This window comes from Elephantulus edwardii, unplaced genomic scaffold (assembly GCF_000299155.1).
Source record: "Elephantulus edwardii isolate Elephantulus edwardi_28Jun2011 unplaced genomic scaffold, EleEdw1.0 scaffold00037, whole genome shotgun sequence".
NCBI lineage: Eukaryota > Metazoa > Chordata > Mammalia > Macroscelidea > Macroscelididae > Elephantulus > Elephantulus edwardii.
The window spans coordinates 20,671,144-20,691,043 of record NW_006399787.1 but is presented as its reverse complement, the minus strand read 5'-3'; the positions used below and the strand labels follow the sequence as shown (position 1 = coordinate 20,691,043).

Genomic DNA, 19,900 nt, shown 5'->3' with positions numbered 1-19,900 from the left:
AACAACAACAACATAATATGTATGTAAGTTACTGTTAAATATACCATCAATGTCCACATTACCTGGTTTACTTACACGGTTTAAGTTTGTTTGTCTTGGGATCCAAATAAGTTACATAATTGATTGAAATCATTTAAGTTCTTTAATTGAGGTCCCTTTTTATTTTTTCTTTCTGTTTTTAAAAATTTTAGATCTAAAAAGCAAATTTGATTTGCAGTTTATTTGTATAAATAATCAGCTTATTTGTAGAATTGTGTTCATTTTGGGCTTTGCAGATGGCATCCCCACACTTTCATATATTCCTTTGCCCTCTATATTTCCTATAAGCTGGTAATTAGACCTAGAAACTTGTTCAGATTCAGGGTCAATTTTCATTTCTGTATTTTGGTAAGACTGCATCATTGGTGATAGTGTATACTTCCTTCAGATGTAATGTTATCAGCCATTGATGCCCAAGATTTGATTCATTACCTTGTTTCCATCGATGTTTAACAGTCTAGTCTCTTAGCTAGTGCTGCAGTAAAAGAAATGTCACAAATGAGTAGAACAGATACTTATTTTTTTCACAGTTCAGTAGGCTGGAAGGTCCAAATTCTGGGTACCGGCTGTAGGGAAAGGCTCTCTGTGGGCTCTGTCCAGATTAGCTTTGTTCCAGTCCTTGGTGAGCTCCACATGGCATCTCTTTCCTTTTTGCTCTTTTTCCTTTGGGCCAATCTGCTCTATATATCTCAAAAATGGTTAAGTTTACCATGCCTCCTACACAGATCTGATCATATTAACATAACAAAGACCTATTCCCAAATGAGATTACCTCCACAATTAGAGTTTTGAATTCCAACACATTTTGAGGAACACAATTTAATCCTTAGTAGTCTCTAACACCTCACTCAATGCCTGTCTGTCCAACACTGAAGTTCTTATCTTCAATCTCCTTTTCCCTTTTTCCATTTCTGATGGTAACAGAATCAGAAAGTTGGAGGGTAGATCTTTTACCTTTTTTCTACACACCTCTCTAACCACCATTATTCTCTCCACAGTCATCTTTACAGTTCCCTGTGGAGCCTCTTCTCCAGCCTGTTCATTTTTTACAGGAGATAGACTGACATAGTGACCACAACAGTAGGCTTTTAAGCACAGCAGAGATTGTATGGATGGCACAGGATTGGGCAAGGTTTTTTGTCTACTGTACATACAGTCACTATGAGAGTAAACTCACATGCACCTATCAGAGCACTAGATCTAAAATGCACAGTTGATTTGTCTTTCTTGACTTGAAAACTTTAGTAGTCCCTTGATGGTACTGCTGCTTCCTTTTGTCTCATCCCTTACAGTCCTGAAGGCGCCCTAGGCTCATGGGAACTCTTGAGCTTTTCAGTAGATCTGCCTCTGATGCTTGGTAAACTCTTATTCCTCCCATTTCCTAGGGAGCTATCTGGTGGCCTAGTGGGTAAGGAGTTGTGCTGCCAAGCCAAAGGAAGGCAATTAGAATCCACCGGCTGTTCAGAGGGAGAAAGACTGTCAGTAGAAACTGAGAGCTAGACTTTAGGAGTCATTTTCATGAAAAGTCAGTGGGCCTACATTTGTTTACTGCATCTCAACAAAAACTTTTTCTTCAAAACAACATGGTCATTATTACAAACAGGTTCTGGGAAGTATTAGGTTGCATCATCAGTTTCTGGGGAAAATGAAAAAGGATAGGGTAGAAAGCAAAACCACAGAGATGGCTCACCCATCGAGTATGTCATCCCTATCTAATGTGTCAGGCTTTTTCTTGTTATCTCCTTTGATCTTCATAACAGTGTGAGATAGGGCTTAGAAATGGAATTGGGTAGAGATCTTGACTCTTAGAAAGTTTGGGACCAGAGGGCAGATTTTTTTTCCATTGCCTTGGTGTGGAGCTGGCTGATTGTGGCCAATTTGTGTATAACTTGTGCTTTTGGCCTGAAATAGTAGGGTATGTACTCTATCAGACCTGAGGGTTCTACAGGCTAACCAATGGAGCTCTGGTAGCCCAGTACTGAGATGGTGCACTACCAGCCCTCAGGCATGCTGGGCACTCCTCTTCCATGTGATTTAAAGCCTCTGAATGTCCATTGGAGATATTTAGCTATGAATCAGCTCTGATTTGGTGGCACAAAACAATTTAAGACACACCAAGAAGTCAGGGTAGCCTATGATAAAACTATAGCAATGTGTATGCTATACACCAGGAGTATAACTGGAAGATCTGTCATCAGCACTGATGTGTCTTGTTGTTTGTTTTTTAATTTATTAATTTCAGTGAAAATTTACAGAGACTTTGGATTTCCATTCATTCATTGTTGCACTTTTATGCTCTCTGAACCCTCCCCCTCCCCAGTACACTACCTTCTTGGAAAAGGAAAAGAAAAATTCTTTCATTGTTTTTACACCCATTGTTTTTACGCTCCAATATGCAGCCTTCGCTCTGGACTCCTGTCATGACAATAATACCTAATCACATATCCCTTTTAAAGAGTTTCTCCCTCATCTGTTTCAATGCAGTATACTTTACTGAACTCATCTTTCTCAGTCTCCCCCCAACTCCAAAGTCAGTCCTGTTTTACAACAGTGCTACCATGCAGTATTTGTCCTTTTGTGACTGAGATACTTCACTCAGCATAAAGTCCCCCAGGGTCACCCATTTTGAATATTGCATGAGGTTCCTTGTTTTTCAATGCAGTGTAGTATTCCATTGTGTGAATATACCAGAGCTTCTCTATCCATTTGTTGATGGGCATTTAGGTTAAACCTGTTTCCAACTCCTTGCTTTTGTGAACAAAGCCGCGATAAACATGGGTGTGCATTGTTTTTAAGATTGATAATCTTCCTGTTCTTAGGAGGGGAAGTGATTGCACTGTGGTTTGCAGAGGCACTCCCTTGTACTCACCTTACCCTCCCTGTGCTGGAACCAAGCTGCCAAGTCACTGTTAGCCTGAGAAAGCCCGAGCCAGCTAACAACCCAGAAGTCTTAGAGGGCTGAATGACTGTGCTTCAGAGGAGCATGCTACCGTGTCTGTCTGCAGAAGATGATACCATCTGTTTACCTTGGCCAAAAAGGACAGCTGTAGCTCAAGAACCAGTTAGTGGGAAATACATAAGTGGTACTGCAAGTCGTGTCAGCTACATTTCTCGAGCCAAGTTTTGGAGTTTGATTTCTATTTTAATGTTTTCACTCTAGGAGTACATTCATGCAAAAGCATCAGTTGTAACATTTAAACCTGCATTAGGTTAACTTTGGTGTATGCCATACAGACATGTTTGAATGTTTGGTCTGCATTCCCAAAGTGACATTTCTTCCTCAGACTCCACTGTCACTGTCCTCACTCCTGTTCTCAGTTGTGATCTTCATCGCCTCTGAGAATATTTACCAGCTACCTAAGTAATAGGTGGGGAGGATGGAGAGGTTGAGAGCACTGGTTGGACTATTTTTGGGCATTCTGAAGAAGGGAAGCATAACAAACATGTCTGTTCATGTGATGCCATTTCTTTCCCTAATGCAGCAAACACGGCTGTGAGGAAACGAAGAGCTCATTTTTTTTTTTAATACCTCAAGATGCATGGTTGCTAGCCTTTCAGAATTTTATATTCCAAATAAAATGGTAACTTCTGCATCTTACTGGTGGTAACCAAGTGAATTTCCCTAACCCTAAATAACAATTTTCTCAAAGGTTAGTCAATATATTGATCTTCCAGGTGAGATTCTAAGAACATCTTTTCAAAGGACTGGGCATTCTTTTTACATGAGGCTAAATCTTGGTACATATATAGTGTTGTACATACAATCTTGGTTCTTTGCCAGGTTTTATATACTTATTTCTGAAATGTGATACATATTTCCATTCTATTTAGAAACTATTTGAGAAGACTTGATTTCTCCCCGAATCTATTTTTTTCTGTTAATAGACCACCTATGGCTAAATAGACCACCTATAGCTCAGTGGAATCTTCCTTCTCTTATGACTTGATGAGAAAACTTGGTAGTAGATGGGGGTCATTTATAAATGAAAGTCAGAACATGAGGAAGAATAGGTATGTTTATGCTAACCAGACAGTCTTTGAATATGATTCAGAAACAATTATTAAAGCTGAAGGAACTGCAATTTCCTCATCTGCAAAGTATAGGTAAGGATGCCAGCAGAAGACGTGAAGAGGTACAGGTAACTTGTGGGATGTGGAGGCAAGTATGCCCGGTATCCATATTTCCAGTCCCCAGCTTTTTTTCAGGGATCCACTGAATACTGACGAGGGCCATGACATAGAAGTGCTGGTCACCAATACCACTAAGGTCACACATGGTAATTTTTATTTCTTTCCCACTACCTGGTTGCATCATTCTGTTGATGCACTTGTGTTCTCTTGTTCCACTCCCATGGAACCTGGAGAAATTTATCAAGGCCAAAGGTAACATACGGGCCCAAAAGAACAAAGTAATCCTCGGTGCATTTTATTATCAGCAGTGGGAGGGAAGCAATAAGGCTGTGGTAGTGTATAAGAACTTCACTCTTTCTCACCAACTGGAAAATGAAAGCCCTTTCAAACTGGTTTCTAATCTGTTTGATTTAAGAGCTTCCTTGAAGTTTCAAGTTCATCCTGTACTACCGTGCCTTCTTAAAGAAAAGAGCAGCAATGAAATACTAGCCCTCACCTGACCTAGACTTTCATGATAAAACTTCAAGCACAGATTTAAAGGAAGGGACAGTTAGTCCCCACAGTCATAATAGGGAGACATTCCTTTCATATTATTTATTCTTTTCATTAGTAACTCTATGATTCATTAAAAGTTAAATTATTTTTTATGCCCTTGAATGAGAAGAATTTGCTATCACACTATTATAAAGTAATAGCTTCAGTATTACCCTGCAAATCTTGTTCTTTATAAAATATTAATCTTCCATTAATCTTTCCCCTTATCTCAAAAACTCTGGCATATGGATTATAAATTGTGTCACCTAGTTTTATAGATTATACTATATAATAATAATCTACAATCTTATAGATTATATATTCATATTATATATTATTATATATTCTTATTCCTACTAAATTGCTCAAAGCTTTAAAAAATGACATGTACAGGTCTCACCAGGCCTTTGTCCTTTAGATGCTAGTTCTCTGGATGCTACAGTTAGTACAGTTGGCATCAAAGAAAAAGCTTCTAGTGGCATCAGGATGTCATAATACATTCACTGACTCAGCTCTGTAATAAAAAATAACATGGCAGTCCCAAGGCAATCTAAGCTATAGGATTTTGAGGTTTCAATCACCCAGACAAGAAGCTCTTGTGCCCTATGAGTGGAGTACCGCTACTAATCCAGCGGGGTCACCTCTCTAGCAGTTCCTGCTTGATGGCAACTGAGAATCACTCAAAGGCTATGGGAGAAATTTACAATGTGCATGTGGCAGATAAATTACATGTCTACCAAGTTCTATTCTCATCTTTTTCTGAACATAAGCTACATTTCCTGTCCAATGCCATCCGTAAAATGGTGCTTATATAATAAGAGAAGCTTCAGATTACAAGTATGTGTACCCTGTCACAAGTTATTGTGTCTCTGACTGGTAAGAGAACTATTCATGTATTGTTGTTACCCTTCATTTATTTCTAGGCTGCCACCTAAAAGACTTTGGAGATCTGAATTTTACTCCAGTTCCCAAAGATGATCTCTACAACAACCTGGTAGTGAATCCACGCTCAGTGGGCCTTGCCAACCAGGAGTTGGCTGAGGTGGTTAGTAGAGCTGTGTCAGATGGCTACAGCTGCGTCACGGTCGGAGGAGATCACAGGTAAACAGGATGGGGAGGGGAAAGCCTGGGATGACATGGTGTTTGGGGCTAGTCATTTAGCATTATTGTCCTTGTCTCCTCACTTGGAAAATTTTTAGAGTATGTTGTTGTTGCATGACTTATAGCAACCTTATGAACAACAGGTCTGAACCCTGTCCTTTCCTTTGCCAGTCTTACAATTTCTGATACACTTAAGCCTATTGTTGTAGTCACTGTGTTGGTCTACCTGGTTGAGGACCCTATATCTAAATAACAGTATTATCATGTCTAAGATCATGAACTGCTGGAGGCACTGTGGTTTTCTTTGTACAACTGTGTAATTGTACATTGTGTAACAGGAAGAGGACATACTCAAATACAGCAAGTTCAGGGGTAGGTAGGCCAGTCAGAACTTTTAGGCACCCAGTCATGTGCTTCACTCTTGAAAAGCTTTGGTGAAAAATTAGGACTTTTACATTTGCTACTATGAAGTTAAAAGGAAGTTCCATTAGCATTTTGCTGACAGGTTTGTTAGATATCTGCTCTTTGGCTTAGGAGTACATTTTCAGTGGACCCTAGGTAACAATATATACAGCCCTTTTATCAATGAACATGTATTTTACTGAGCACTACTCTGATATGTTCTCATCTGTGCTAGGGATTACAAATATGAAAGTAAGAAGCCCCTGTTGTCAAGAACTCTATAATCTGTTTAGGACTACATCTGAAAATTCTACAAGACCTAAGAGAAGGAAGAAAGGCTAGTCATAGTCTTCGACTATGACTTATAGTGACCTGATGAACAACACACCTGAACCCTGTCCTGTACTGTGGCAACCTCATAATCTCTGACATACTTGAGCCCCTTGCGGCAGTCACTCTGTCAATCCACTGGTTGAGGGTCCTCTTCTCCATCAATGTCCCTCCGCCTGTCCAAGCAGGATGCCCTTCTCCAAGAAATAACCTGTTCTAGCAGCAAGCCTAGAGTACACGACAAAGCTTTGCCACCCTTGCCTCCAAGGAGCACTCTGGCTTCATGTTCTCTAAGACATGTTTCTTCTTTTGGCTGTCCATGGAATATTCAGTACTCTTTTCCAATACCACAGCTCAAGGGCTTCACTTCTTCAGCCATCCTTTTCTTGTCCAGCACTCAGAAGCAGAGTAAGTGATTTAAAAGATCATGGCTTGAATCAGGTGCACCTTACTCCACAAACTAACATCAATGCTCCTCAGTAATTTGGAGATTTCCCCAGTATAATACCTCTCTAACCTCTTGACTGCTGGTACTGAGTGTACTGCTTGTTGATCCAAGTAAGATGAAGTCATTGACAGTTTTTGTCTTTTCTCCATCTATCATGATGTAGCCTAGTGGTCCACTGGTGAGAATTTTTATGATGTTGAGATGTAAACCATACTGAAGACTACAGTTTTTTATCTTCTCCAGCAAGTGTTTCAAATCCTCATTTTCAGGAAGTAAGGTTATATCATCTGCACACTGATGATTAGTGATGAGTCTTCCTCCAATCCTGATGCCACCTTCTTCTTCATAGAGTCCAGCTTCTTGAATATTTTGCTCGGTGTACTTATTGAATAGGTATGGAGAAAGGATACAACCCTGATATACACTTTTCTGTATTTTAAACCATGTAGTGTTCTTGTGCTCTGTTTGCACAGCAGCTGCTTGATCTAGGTATAGGGTTTACATGAGGTTAATTAAGTGTTCTGGGATGCCCATTCTTCTCAAGGGTAGCCATAATTCCTCTGATACTCCTTGCTTTCACTCAGGATCCATCTGACATTAGCAATGATATCCCTAGTGCCACACCATCTTTTAAATCCAGACTGAACATCTGGCATTTCTTTATGTACTGTTCTAGCCATTTTTGAATGATCTTCAGCAGTATTTATGAGATACTGATACTGTTGGTAATTTAGGCTAAGTTAATAGTAATTTCATAGGGGAGTATGATTTGAACTAAGTCATAGGGGAGTCGTGGTTGCCGTGAGGCTGAACACTGTGACGCTACTGTGTCAGATGTGTTAACTGCTGGTTACCCAATGCAGACAGAGTGGGGTGGAGCTCCCCAACTAAAACAAGCTTGGAAGGAGGAGTGGCATCCATTTCCATAATAGCCTGCCTCCAGAAACCCTATGAACCTGCAGAGAGGATGAAAGACACAGGCATTGAGGATTTGCCTTCATAGGGTCACTATGAGTCGCCTGCGACTCGACGGCACTTAACAACATCATCAACATAGAGAGAGATCAGCTGTCCCAGTGGACAGAAAGCGATGCTACCAAGCAAAAGGTGGGTGACTTAGTCCGCGGTCCTCGGGCCAGTCTTTCATTGTTTTATTCAGACATTCCTCTAGGTCATATAGCCCTGGTGTACAAAGTTGCCATACAGCGGTACCTTGTGGTTGCTGTGAGGCTAAACACTGTGACACTGGTGTGTCAAATGCGTTAATGGTTGGTTACCCAATGCAGACAGAGAGTGGGGTGGAGCTCCCCGATTAAAACAAGCTTGGAAGGAGGAATGGCATCCACTTCCGAAATAGCTTGCCTCCGGAAACCCTGTGAACCTGGAGAGAGGATAAGAGACACCCTACTCTCCTTTATAGGGTCGCTATGAGTCGCCTGCACGGCACTTAACAACAACAACATAGGGGAGTGTGATTTGAACTAAGTAATCACAGTTTTCATGGAAGGAAAAAAGGCATTAAGGTGCTAGAAGTACTGAGTATCTCATACCTATTCTCAAGTACTTATCTTTAAAATGTCATGAGGTAGATAAAGGTTATCTTCATTTACTGCTCTGTACACTCAGGTCAAATAAGTAAGGTTAAGATCTAGGAAATAATAAAGCTGGGAGTCAGTCAGTGTGACCCCTAAGTCCATTAATATCTTTTTCCAGATCCAATATAACAGCCTTTTTTGAAAGCTTTTCAGATAAATCTTTCTTGTCATAACCCTAGAGGAAGCTAGATTATGCATTAAGAAGTAAACTGAGGTAGAGTAAGAAAGTGGTCAGTCCTAGATTCTCGACTAAGATTTAATGAAATCCAGCAGAAGGTGGGTCACTTGTGTCCTTGCTACCTCTGGAAATTCATTTGTCCAGTCTTTCTTCTGGTCAGAGATCAATTATCTTGATAAACCTAATCCAAAACCAGCCAGAACATTTCAATGACCGGGAACTGCCAAAAGTTCAAGTCAGGTTTAAAAGAGGCTATGGCAACAGGGTTATCAGATGGTTATGTCAAATGGATTCTGGTTGAAAGGAAAATACAAGAATGTCTGTGTTTTACTGACTATGCAAAGGCATTTGAGTACAGATCATTGTAACAAGAGCAAGGGCCACGTGGGGATGGCCATGCCTGACCCTTACCGACTTCATAGTAAGGAACTATTCCTATCAACAGCACAAACGGATTCCTATGAGGTCAGACATGTCACCCATGCTCCCATACATCTCAACACCAATCTTAATGCTTTGCTGGGTCCAGAATCCGACGTGATGGTTCAGAGACTACACAGAACCATGATGGGGAAGTAAAAAAAAAGTTATAATCCAGGTTAGTAGCAGAATACAGCCAGGACAGCTTCTGAAATGTGCATGCAGGCATCTCAGCCTTGAGCCTTTGGTTTTAGACCAGTGTCACAGTATTCTCAGTCCTGCCAATATTGTCTCTACCCTACGCCCCCCACCCCACTCCCTAACACCACCACTTCAAATTATCCAACAAACTTGGGCAACAGCAAACTTGGTTTAGCTCTGTTCTGTCCATGGGGGGAAAGTAGCCAGCTTCGGCTATGGCTGATGCTGCCATAGTTGTAGCTAAAACCATATATGTCTGGTCTGGAAGGGCGTCCTACATTTTCTTGGTGTTGTCATCTTCTCTTTACTGGTGGGGAAGATCTAATCTTCTGTTGGAGTTGTTCAATTTACTGGCAAGATTAGCCAGTTCCTTTGTAGACTGGTGAGACTGACCAATCCCTTTATGGAATGGTAAGACAGCCAATCCCTTTGTAAATAGGCTAACAGGCTCTGTTCACATATTTCTGCCCATCCACATGGTCATGTTAGATGGCTAGGAAAGTTATATTCAAAGATAAACTCCACAATCATAATAAACCCTGCTAACATTTGAGAAGAATTCCAGAATACTTACTTGTTCTCATACAAAATCTATACCTAGACCAAGAAGCTGTAGCAAACAGAGCAAGGGAATACTGCATGATTTAAAATCAGGAAAGGTGTGCATTAGGGATGTATCCTTCCTCTTTATCTCTTCAGTCTGTATGCTGAGCAAATAATTCGTGAGGCTGGACTCTATGAAGAGGAATATGGCATCAGGACTGGAAGAACAACTTGTATTATGCAGATGACACAACCTTGCTTGTTGAAACACCTGTTGCTGAAGATCAAGGACTACAGCCTTTGGTATGGATTATATCTCAACATCAAGGCAACAAAAATCCTCAGCATTTACCAATAAGCCATATCATGACAGATGGAAAGAATGAAATTTTCAACAATTTCATTATACTTGGATTAATTGCTTCGGGTCATGGTCTTTTTCAATTGCAATGCATCTTTTACTTGCAATGCACCTGAGAGCTGAACAATGAAGAATTAATGCCTTTGAGTTGTGAAGAGTTGAGTTGAGAAGAGTGCCAAATATCCCATGGATTTCCAAAAGAACAAACAGGTATGTCTTGGAAAAAGTGCATCCAGAGTGCTCCATGGAGGCAAAGATGGCTAGGCTTTGTCTCTCATACTTTGGGCATGTTGCTAGGAGAGGATGTTCCCTGGGAAGGAACATCATGCTTAGAAAGCTGGAAGGTCAGTGAAGGAAGGAAGACCTCTAGTAAGATGGACTGACACAATGACTGCAGTTAACTGGCTGGAGTATGTCAGAGATAATGCGGATGGCACAGGACAGGATTCAAGTCAACTGTTGTTCTTTGGGACACACAAATCTAGGAAGAAGTACAGCCAGAAACATTATTAGAACCAAGAAGCTCTAGTGGGACAATCTGTAGCATGTAACACAGTTAATTAGAACGCTCCTTAGAAGCAAAGATGACAAGACTTAGTCTTAACATACTTTGAACATGTTTATCAGGAGAGTCCAGTTCCTACAGAACATCATGCTTGATAAAGTTGGAGGGTCGGTGAAAGAGCAAAAAAGGCCTTTAACAAGATGGACTAAAACAGTGACTGCAACGGTGGGGTGATACTGTGAGGCCTGCACAGAACCAGGCAGTGTTTTATTCTTTCCTATGTAGAGGTGCTGTGAGTTGAAACTGACATGAGAACATCATCCTTCTTTGAAGCCTAAAAGTTTCTTTTGAAGTGCCAAATTCCTGGGTTATGGAGAGCTGGGCAGCTTTCCCAAGCTCACCCAACTATAGTCTTGCAATTTAAAGGAGACATTTGGTTAATGTAAGAGACAAAGGACAAAGGAAGGGAAAATGCAGAGAAACACCCCTTGGTATTTAGATGCCATGAAAATGATATACGGTAACATACAGATAAACTTTTTTGTTCATTAGTCTAAATGTATTGTCTTACTTATTTAACATCAGTCTTTAACATCTTTGACTTTTCAAATGTTAGGAACTATTATCTTTCTAAAAGCATTCTAGTTTTTATCCTTAAAAGGTTAACCATAAGGGAGCTCTAGTGGCCTAGTGGCAAGAAGCTGCACTGCAATCCCAGAGGTATGCAGTTTGAATCCACCAGGTGCTCTGCTGGAGAAGGAGGGGCAATCTCAACCTGTATCAGTCAGATCCGATTTGACAGTACACAAATAAAAAGCAAATTTTTTTTAAAAAAGTTAATTTATATAACGGATTCTTTGGAAGCAATAATTAGATTCCTGTCTTCCTTAAGAGATGAAATTACATTTTTATTGTTACTAGGTCTTGTTGTTGAGTACCATCAAACTAGAACCGACCAATAGCTGATCCTCCAGTGAGTTTTAAAGACAGTAAATCACATGGAAGGAAAATGTCCATCTTTCTTCCGTGGAACAGCTAGTGGATTCGAACTGTGTACCTTTGCACTGGCAGCACAGTTATTACTATTAAGCCACCAGAGCTCCCTGTAGTTAGATACAGACCACATTATTTAAATGGGTTTAATTTTATTTCACTTAACAAATATTTGAGGTTCTTTGCTAGGCCAGGGCTGATGGGTCAAATGGTACTAATTTGGGACAATAATAACATTTGCCACACTGCAGAGATAAGCAGTTGTCACCTTTGAGTCTGGAGAGCCTTTCTCTGTAATTCCATTAAAGTTACTCTTTGGGAACTGCAGCCCTTGGGACTCTGTCTCATCTAAACCTTGCCTCAGTCGGGAGCCCGACTTTGCCCTGAGGACAGAGTGTGAGCTGTGTTGGCTGAGATGTGTTATTGGTGATGCCTGCCAACTTGAGGGCCTTGAAGATTATTGTATTTGTTCTTTACAGCCTAGCAATTGGAACCATTAGCGGCCACACCCAGCACTGCCCAGACCTTTGTGTCATCTGGGTTGATGCCCATGCTGACATCAATACACCCCTAACTACTTTATCTGGAAATCTCCATGGACAGCCAGTTTCGTTACTACTCAGAGAACTACAGGACAAGGTCAGTTGTGTGAAGTAAAAAGAAAGTCACATGGCCCCCAGGGATTGTCTTGGGGGTTTTAGTACCCACTTTAGCAAGAATTTTGGGAAAGGTGGGTTGAGGATGGCAGGTATAGAGATGGTTACCACTCCTTCATTTGTTCATTAAGCATTAAGGTTAAGTCTGCTAAATGAAAAATGATGGTCCTTAGATATATAACCTGAAAACTTCCTGGCTAAAGGCTGCCAGGTCTCACAGACTCAACTGTCTAGAAAACAAGGAAAAGCAGGTTACCACTGAAAAATATCAGCTATTCAAAAGACACAGACTTGGGAATCCATGTTAGGCATATAGCAGTCAGGAAATCAAGAGACAAATTGCACTGGGAATATCTGCTGTCTGGGACCTCTCCAGAGTACTGAGATGCAACAGTGTCAGTTGAGAGACTAAGGTGCGGCTGATCTAGGCCATGGTCTTCGCAATTACTTGCTATGCATCAGAGTGTTGGACAGTGACTAAGGATGACAGAACAATCAATGCCTTTGAGCTATGGTGCTGGAGAAGAGTCCTCCAAGAAAACTGTCTATTTTAGAGAGAGTGAAACCAAGATTCTCTTTGGAGGTTAGGATTTTGAAACTCTCTCACATACTTTGGGCATGTGGCCAGGAAGGACTAGTCCTTGGAGAAGGACATCATGCTTGGAAGGGTAGAGTGACAGTGTGCAGGAGAGGGAGACTCCAGATGAGATTGATACAGTAACTGGGGTAATGGGTGTTGGTATGTTGGAGTCAGTGAAACTGGCTCAGAATAGAGCAGGCTTCAAAGCTATTGTACATAAGGTCACTATGAGTCGCGGTTGACTTGATGGCACATAACAATAACAACAGAAGCTGTATACCTTTCCACTCAATGAGGGACCAAGTTAAACCAGGGCAGTGCAAAGGTTATTCGGGAGGCAAGATTCATGTTTGGGCGTTTGGCAACTTGAGATGACTACTGGGTTATGCTCCAAGAGCCAATATGTAAACAACTCAGTACTGCGCATAGAGGTGGAAAAGGGCTAATCAGCAGTGTTCTTGTTATTTAAACTAGTTAATGAGAAACTTAGGCTACTCTGGAAGAGATTTTTTTGTGTGTTTGTTTTTATTCTTCTAGGGAAATCAATACTGGGTTCTGCAGTTGTCCTTCTGAAACATTTCCACTTCTATCAGTTCTTTCCCTGATCCATTCAACTGTATCTTATGTTGCTTTAAATATATTCTGTGAGTAGGAGAAAGTAGTCTACATATATTGGTGAGACCAAGGAGTGTTGATTAATTCTATCCCTCCCTTCACAGGTACCACAACTCCCAGGATTTTCCTGGCTCAAGCCATGTATCTCTTCCCTAGATATTGTATATATTGGTCTAAGAGATGTGGACCCTCCTGAACAGTAAGTTGACATTAGAGCTAGTTAGGCTTTGGGGTACTTTTGGTTACTTATATTCCACTTGAAAAGGTTGATTTTTAATTTAAGACACAGTCCCCTAAACAACATTTGTAAAAATGCTTTTAAATCTAAGGACTTTTCCCTTTACATCTCACTACAGTTTTATTTTAAAGAAGTATGATATCCAGTATTTTTCCATGAGGGACATTGATCGACTTGGTATCCAGAAGGTCATGGAACAGACCTTCGATCTACTGATTGGCAAGTAAGTAATCACAATAATGTCTACTTCTGGATCCCAAAGGAAATAGAGTAAACACCCAAGCCTGCACACCTTCATGTGTCTCCGGAGGACAGATTTTTTTAAAAAAACATGAAACTAGATCAGAAAGGCATAATATGAAACATACCTCATATTTTTCCTCTAAGATTGGGAGGGGATTTCCTTTAAGTCATTGCCCAGATCGTGTGTTTCACATGAATTCTCTTAGCTGTTTTAGTGTTTGTTATCTTTCAAAATGAGAAGTTATTCCTTGTTCCAACCATTCATTTATTCTTCCCAGCCTCACTGTTGCTTCCTTTGCAGAGTTTTATAAGCAAATTTTGGTAATATAGTAAGATTGTAAGTGAGTGCTAATCACATGCTAAAAAAGCATTTTTCTAATACTCAGCCTTTGTTCCTGGGTAATTAATGTTAGACTCACTGCTAGTAGTGTGTAATTTCTAAGCTGTTTGAACATTTAGTGACTTGACGTGAGAATGTTGCATGTTAGTTTCAACCACTGGGTACTTGCGCTGAGTTGAAGTTAAAATTGGAAGACTGCAGACATAAAAGAAAAGTTCAGCTGGTTTTTATACTGTGAAGTGATTAAGAACTGTAACCTAGATCAGTCCACCTCAAATTAGAATATATCAGAATCTGATGGCATATGGTAGTAAAGAATTCCCTGTACCATTAATGACAGTTGCTAATGTATGAGGCTCTGGTTCCCAGGGTAAGCTAAAAATAGAAACTGGGTATACACACACACACACACACAATTGTTGTTATTAGGTGCCATCAAGTCGAGTATAGTTCATAGCAACCCTATGAACAAAAGATCTGAACCTAGCCCTATCCTGCGCCATCCCCACCCTTCCCAACATCATCCCTCTCCAAGGAATAGCCCCTCCTAGCAGTATGTCCAAACTATGTGAGGCAAAACCTCATCATTCTTGCCTCCAAAGAGTACTCTGGCTGCACCCTCTCCAAGATATCTGTTTGTTCTCTTGGCCGTCCATGGGATGTTCAGTGCCCTTCTCCAACACCATAGCTCAAAGGCATCAATTCTTTTTCTGTCATCCTTATTCAGTGTTCAGGTCTCAGATGCATAGCTAGTAATCACAAAGATCATGGTATAAACAAATGAAGTGGTATATATAAAGATAATATGCTAATAGTAACTTCCAGGAAAAGGAAACTTGGAAATATGTTGTATTAACAAAGTACTAGGACCTACAGCAACAAAATCAAGAATTCACACCACAGGAAGAATAAATGCTTAAGCACAACCAAATGACTGTTCTTTTACCCTCATTCTTTCTAGGAGACAGAGGCCAATTCATCTCAGTTTTGATATTGATGCATTTGACCCTACACTGGCTCCAGCCACAGGAACCCCGGTTGCAGGGGGACTGACTTATCGTGAAGGCATGTACATTACTGAGGAAATACACAATACAGGTATGTGGTAACCACTCTTACAGCCTGTTAACTACATAAGTAGATATACTTCCTTGTAGGGGGATCTATTCTACTATTTCAAGTTCTTACAGACTTTGTTTTTGCTTGAACTGTTAACAGCTAAAAATCATATGACCAAACTAATGAGGGTTATAGCCATCTACAAGCACATTTTGACCTGGTTTATACTGAAATATGCTAAGAGAAAATTGAATAAAAAGGTTATGTGTGTCTACTTCAAACACTTACTAAACTTAAGAATAAGCTGTCAAAGTTATAGAGTTTACTTTGTCTTTATCATTAAAAGGCAGATTAAGATCCAAAAGCAAGATTAAGGAGCTATAATTTACAGTAATGTTAAGAGGTTAGTTTACTAGCAGTCAGAAATCTGGAATTAAAGGTTATCTTGTGAAGATATTTGAAAGTTGAATAATACCTTGGATCCTTTAAAGGGTAAGTCTTATCTTCAAGCTTATTTGAAAGGAGCTTTAACATGGGGGTATTTGAAAGATGAATGCTAGATTTCAAAGAGTGGCTGAAAGGGGTTACTGCCCCAAATTCATTTTGTTTACAGTCAGTGTCCATTTCTGTCAGGAAGCTCTGGGTTTAAAGGCTACGATATAACTTTAGGAGCCATCTCAAGAGATTAGGGGATGGGTAGAACATGGAGAACCCTAGATAGATGGGTCTAGGATTAGAAGAAACTTTTGGGATAGAAATGGACATGAACAAATTATTTCCTTGGCTATGGAGGCTGCTAGACTCTTGGGCAATACAGGAAGACAGAGTCCTTGCCTGTAATACTCAATAGTGGCATATTAAGTCTCCTTTTCAGACCCACAATCTTTAGATATTGCCAGTGGTCCTTGGATGGTAGCCAAAGATCCTGGAAGTTTGTCCAGCTTTCTATTATGCTTCTCAGTGGCCCCACTTAGAGGAGGGGATGTTAACCTCTAACAGGACAGTGGTTATGCCTTGAGTGTCTGCCTCACTCCTACCCTCTAAGCTGGTGGCTACAGAACACTATTATTATACAGTGCTTACACTAAATTATAAGGGGGGCAGTAATCTAGAAAGAAAATATTTTAATAGCTTGAATCTCTATTATTTTTGGGGTGAGCCAACAGAGTGTGGAAACTACAGAACAATATCATAGATTCCACATGCAAGCAAGATTCTACTGAAGATTATCCAAAAATGACTGGAACAGTACATCAGCAGAGAACTGCCAGAAGTCCAGGCTAGGTTTAGAAGGGGTCGTGGTACTAGGGATATTGTAGCTGATGTTAGATGGATATTAGCTGAAAGCAGGGAATACCAGAAGAATGTATATCTGTGTTTCATTGATTATGCAAAGGCGTTTGACTGCGTGGATCATAAAAAACTGTGGCTGACTCTGAGAAGAATGGGAATCCCAGAACATTGAATCGTGCTAGTGCAAAACCTATACTTGGACCAAGAGGCAGTCATCAGAACAGAGCAGGGTAACACTGCATGGTTCAAAATTGGGAAGGGTGTACGCCAGGGATGTGTCCTGTCTCCATACCTTTTCAACCTGTATGCAGAGCAGATTATCTGAGAGGCTGGGCTCTATGAGGAGAAGCGTGGTGTCAGGATTGGTGGAAGATCTATAAACAATCTGCATTATGCAGATGACACAACCCTGCTTGCTGAAACTGAGGAAGACCTCATGCACTTGCTGCAGAGGGTCAAGGACTTTAGTATGGACTGAGGCTCAGTGTCAAGAAGGCAGAGATTCTCACCGCTGGACCAACTGGCAGCATCAGGATGGATGGCAAGAGATTGAGATTGTTCACAGTTTCAGTTTGCTCGGCTCCATGGTCCACACTCTTGGCACCAGCAGCCAGGAAATCAAAAAATGTATTGCGATGGGAAAGTCTGCTCTTAGGGACCTCTCTAAAGTACTTAAGAGCAACGGCGTATCTCTGGAGACTTAAGGTGCGTCTGATAAAAGCCATGGTCTTTGCAATCACTTGTTATGCATCAGAGAGTTGGACAATGACTAGGGAGGATAGGAGGAGAATTGATGCCTTTGAGCTGTGGTGCTGGAGAAGAGTATTGAATGTACCATGGACTGCCAAGAAAACAGATTCATCCTAGAGAGGGTTGAACCAGGCTACTCCTTGGAGGCAAGGATTCTGAGGTTTCGTCTGACATACTTTGGGCATGTTGTAAGGAGGGACAGGTCCTTGGAGAGGGACATCACGCTTGGGAGGGTGGAGGGACAGTGCAGGAGGGGAAGACCCTCTATGAGGTGGACTGATTCAGTGACTGGGGTAATCGGGATGGGTGTGTCAGAGCGATTGGCACAGGATAGAGCAGGGATTAGGGCTGTCGTACATAGGGTCGCTATGAGTTGTAAACGACTCGATGGCACATAACAACAACAACAACATGCTGAAAGTACAAGTTTAGTCACTGGATGTCAGACACAAATCATTTCAGGCAGCACATCACAGGGACTGATAGGAGGGCTACATGAACATGCCTGCCCGTGGCAGTTGTGCAGTACTGAACTACACAGTATAAACACAGGATGGAACACTGAATAGGTATAATGGCACTGAGTGTACCACGTATGTAAATAGTTTCCTAGGGCTGCTGTTAACAAAGCACTGCTGTAATAAATCATTGTTGACTAAAAGTACCACAACTTGGATAGTTAGAACAGAAACGTATTGTCTTTCACTTCTGCAGCCTAAGAGTTCATAATCCAGTTGCCAGCAGTGCTGATCCCTTTGGAGGGCTCTGAGGAGGGGCATGAGCATCACTCCTAGCTTTCGGTGTTGGCTGACAATCTTTGGTGTTCCTGGGCTTACAGATGCACCATTCCAAATCTCTTTCCTATGGCTGTTTCTTTAGGTCTCTTTTTCATAAGGACATCACTCATACTGGATTAGGAGTCATCCTACTCTAATATGACCTCATGCTAATAACATCTTCAAAGGACTTCCAAACAAAATCAGTCTACCAAAATACAGTACAGTAAACCATTAGGTTTGGTAGAATTTCCAGTAATTATGGCCGCACTAAGTAAGTCTTAGATATCTGTTTTGATGCCTCTTTAGATGTTGGATTAATTTAACCCAAATACTTTACTAAAAAGCTAACTTTGACAGTGGAGAAGCAAATAGTGGTAGAGAAGTGTAGATAGGTTCTTCCAGTCTTATCGTTTCTTCCACTAAGTCTGCACCAAGCCAAGGGAACAGCACCAAACTTTGGCACAGTCACTTCTAAAGTTACCAGACCCTCTCAGAAAGTAAATGGAGTTAAATCCTTAACCAAATACAAAATAGCAGGTTGGTTTCCTGGGAGATATAGAATGTGTCCGACATTAGCACCTGTCCTCAGAGATCAGATCTGCAGGGCTGACAGTAAGGTCTGCAGTAGTACCTCAACTCCAGGGCACCTGGTGAGGCTCCTAAGGAGATGGGGTACAAAGCTCAGAATTGAGAATGGCACTTTGGCTAGTGAGAAGTAAGAGACCGCTCCTGCCTAAATTGTACCTAATTCTAGACAGGCTCATCTGGAAGGTTCTTAGTTACAATGAGAATTGAAAACATTTTCCCAAAATGAAGGTTGGACACACCTTTATCCCTTCTTTCTCAAAAGCCCTCTTCTGATCCTCTGTGCCTATTATGTTAACTGAACTAGGATGAGTCATTTCATGATTTTTTCTTTTCAACCCTAATCTCGTATACTCTGTTTTAACTTAAATTCCTGACCAAGAATATGGAGAAGGGATTCGAGACAGTGGAAAATTTTATAGGAGAGAATGACTTGTGGACCTTGTCTTTTTCTCCCGGTCCAGTTAGGACCCTCACTAATAGCAGCTGCTAGGTAATTTTCTGAGGCTTTTCCACACTTTGTTCTTTCAGGATTGCTGTCAGCACTGGATCTCGTTGAAGTCAATCCTCAGCTGGCCACTTCAGAGGAAGAGGTGAAGGCCACAGCTGGCTTGGCAGTGGACGTGATTGCTTCAAGTTTTGGTCAGACGAGGGAAGGAGGACACATTGTCTATGACCAGCTTCCTACTCCCAGTTCACCAGATGAATCAGAAAGTGAAGAACGTGTGAGAATTTAGGAAATACTATGTGCTGAGAGGTGTTTCACATGGGCATTCCAAAGGCATTTGAGGGGAGAGATACTAACTGGTGGGCCAGGACAATATTGCCTTAATGAGAACATTGTAAAGTTTCTCCTCTCCATTCTAGTGACCAATACTACTTACTGTAAATGTTTGTTTTTTGAAGTTCACAGAATGTTAATATATTGGAGTACTATGTAAATTTAAACACACCATAAACAGCATTTATTACCTTGGTATA

General features: G+C 40.9%; 1 protein-coding gene across 1 annotated transcript in view; it reads left to right on the top strand.

Annotated features, from left to right (window-relative positions):
* The window catches only part of ARG2 (arginase 2), a 34,325-nt gene extending 14,425 nt beyond the window's left edge, over positions 1–19,900 (top strand). The window contains exons 3-8 of the mRNA XM_006884758.1: positions 5,628–5,805; positions 12,261–12,420; positions 13,737–13,831; positions 13,989–14,093; positions 15,415–15,551; positions 19,451–19,900. Coding sequence (XP_006884820.1) covers positions 5,628–5,805; positions 12,261–12,420; positions 13,737–13,831; positions 13,989–14,093; positions 15,415–15,551; positions 19,451–19,656 — 881 coding nt within the window. The 3' untranslated portion in view covers positions 19,657–19,900. The remainder of the gene's footprint in view (positions 1–5,627; positions 5,806–12,260; positions 12,421–13,736; positions 13,832–13,988; positions 14,094–15,414; positions 15,552–19,450) is intronic.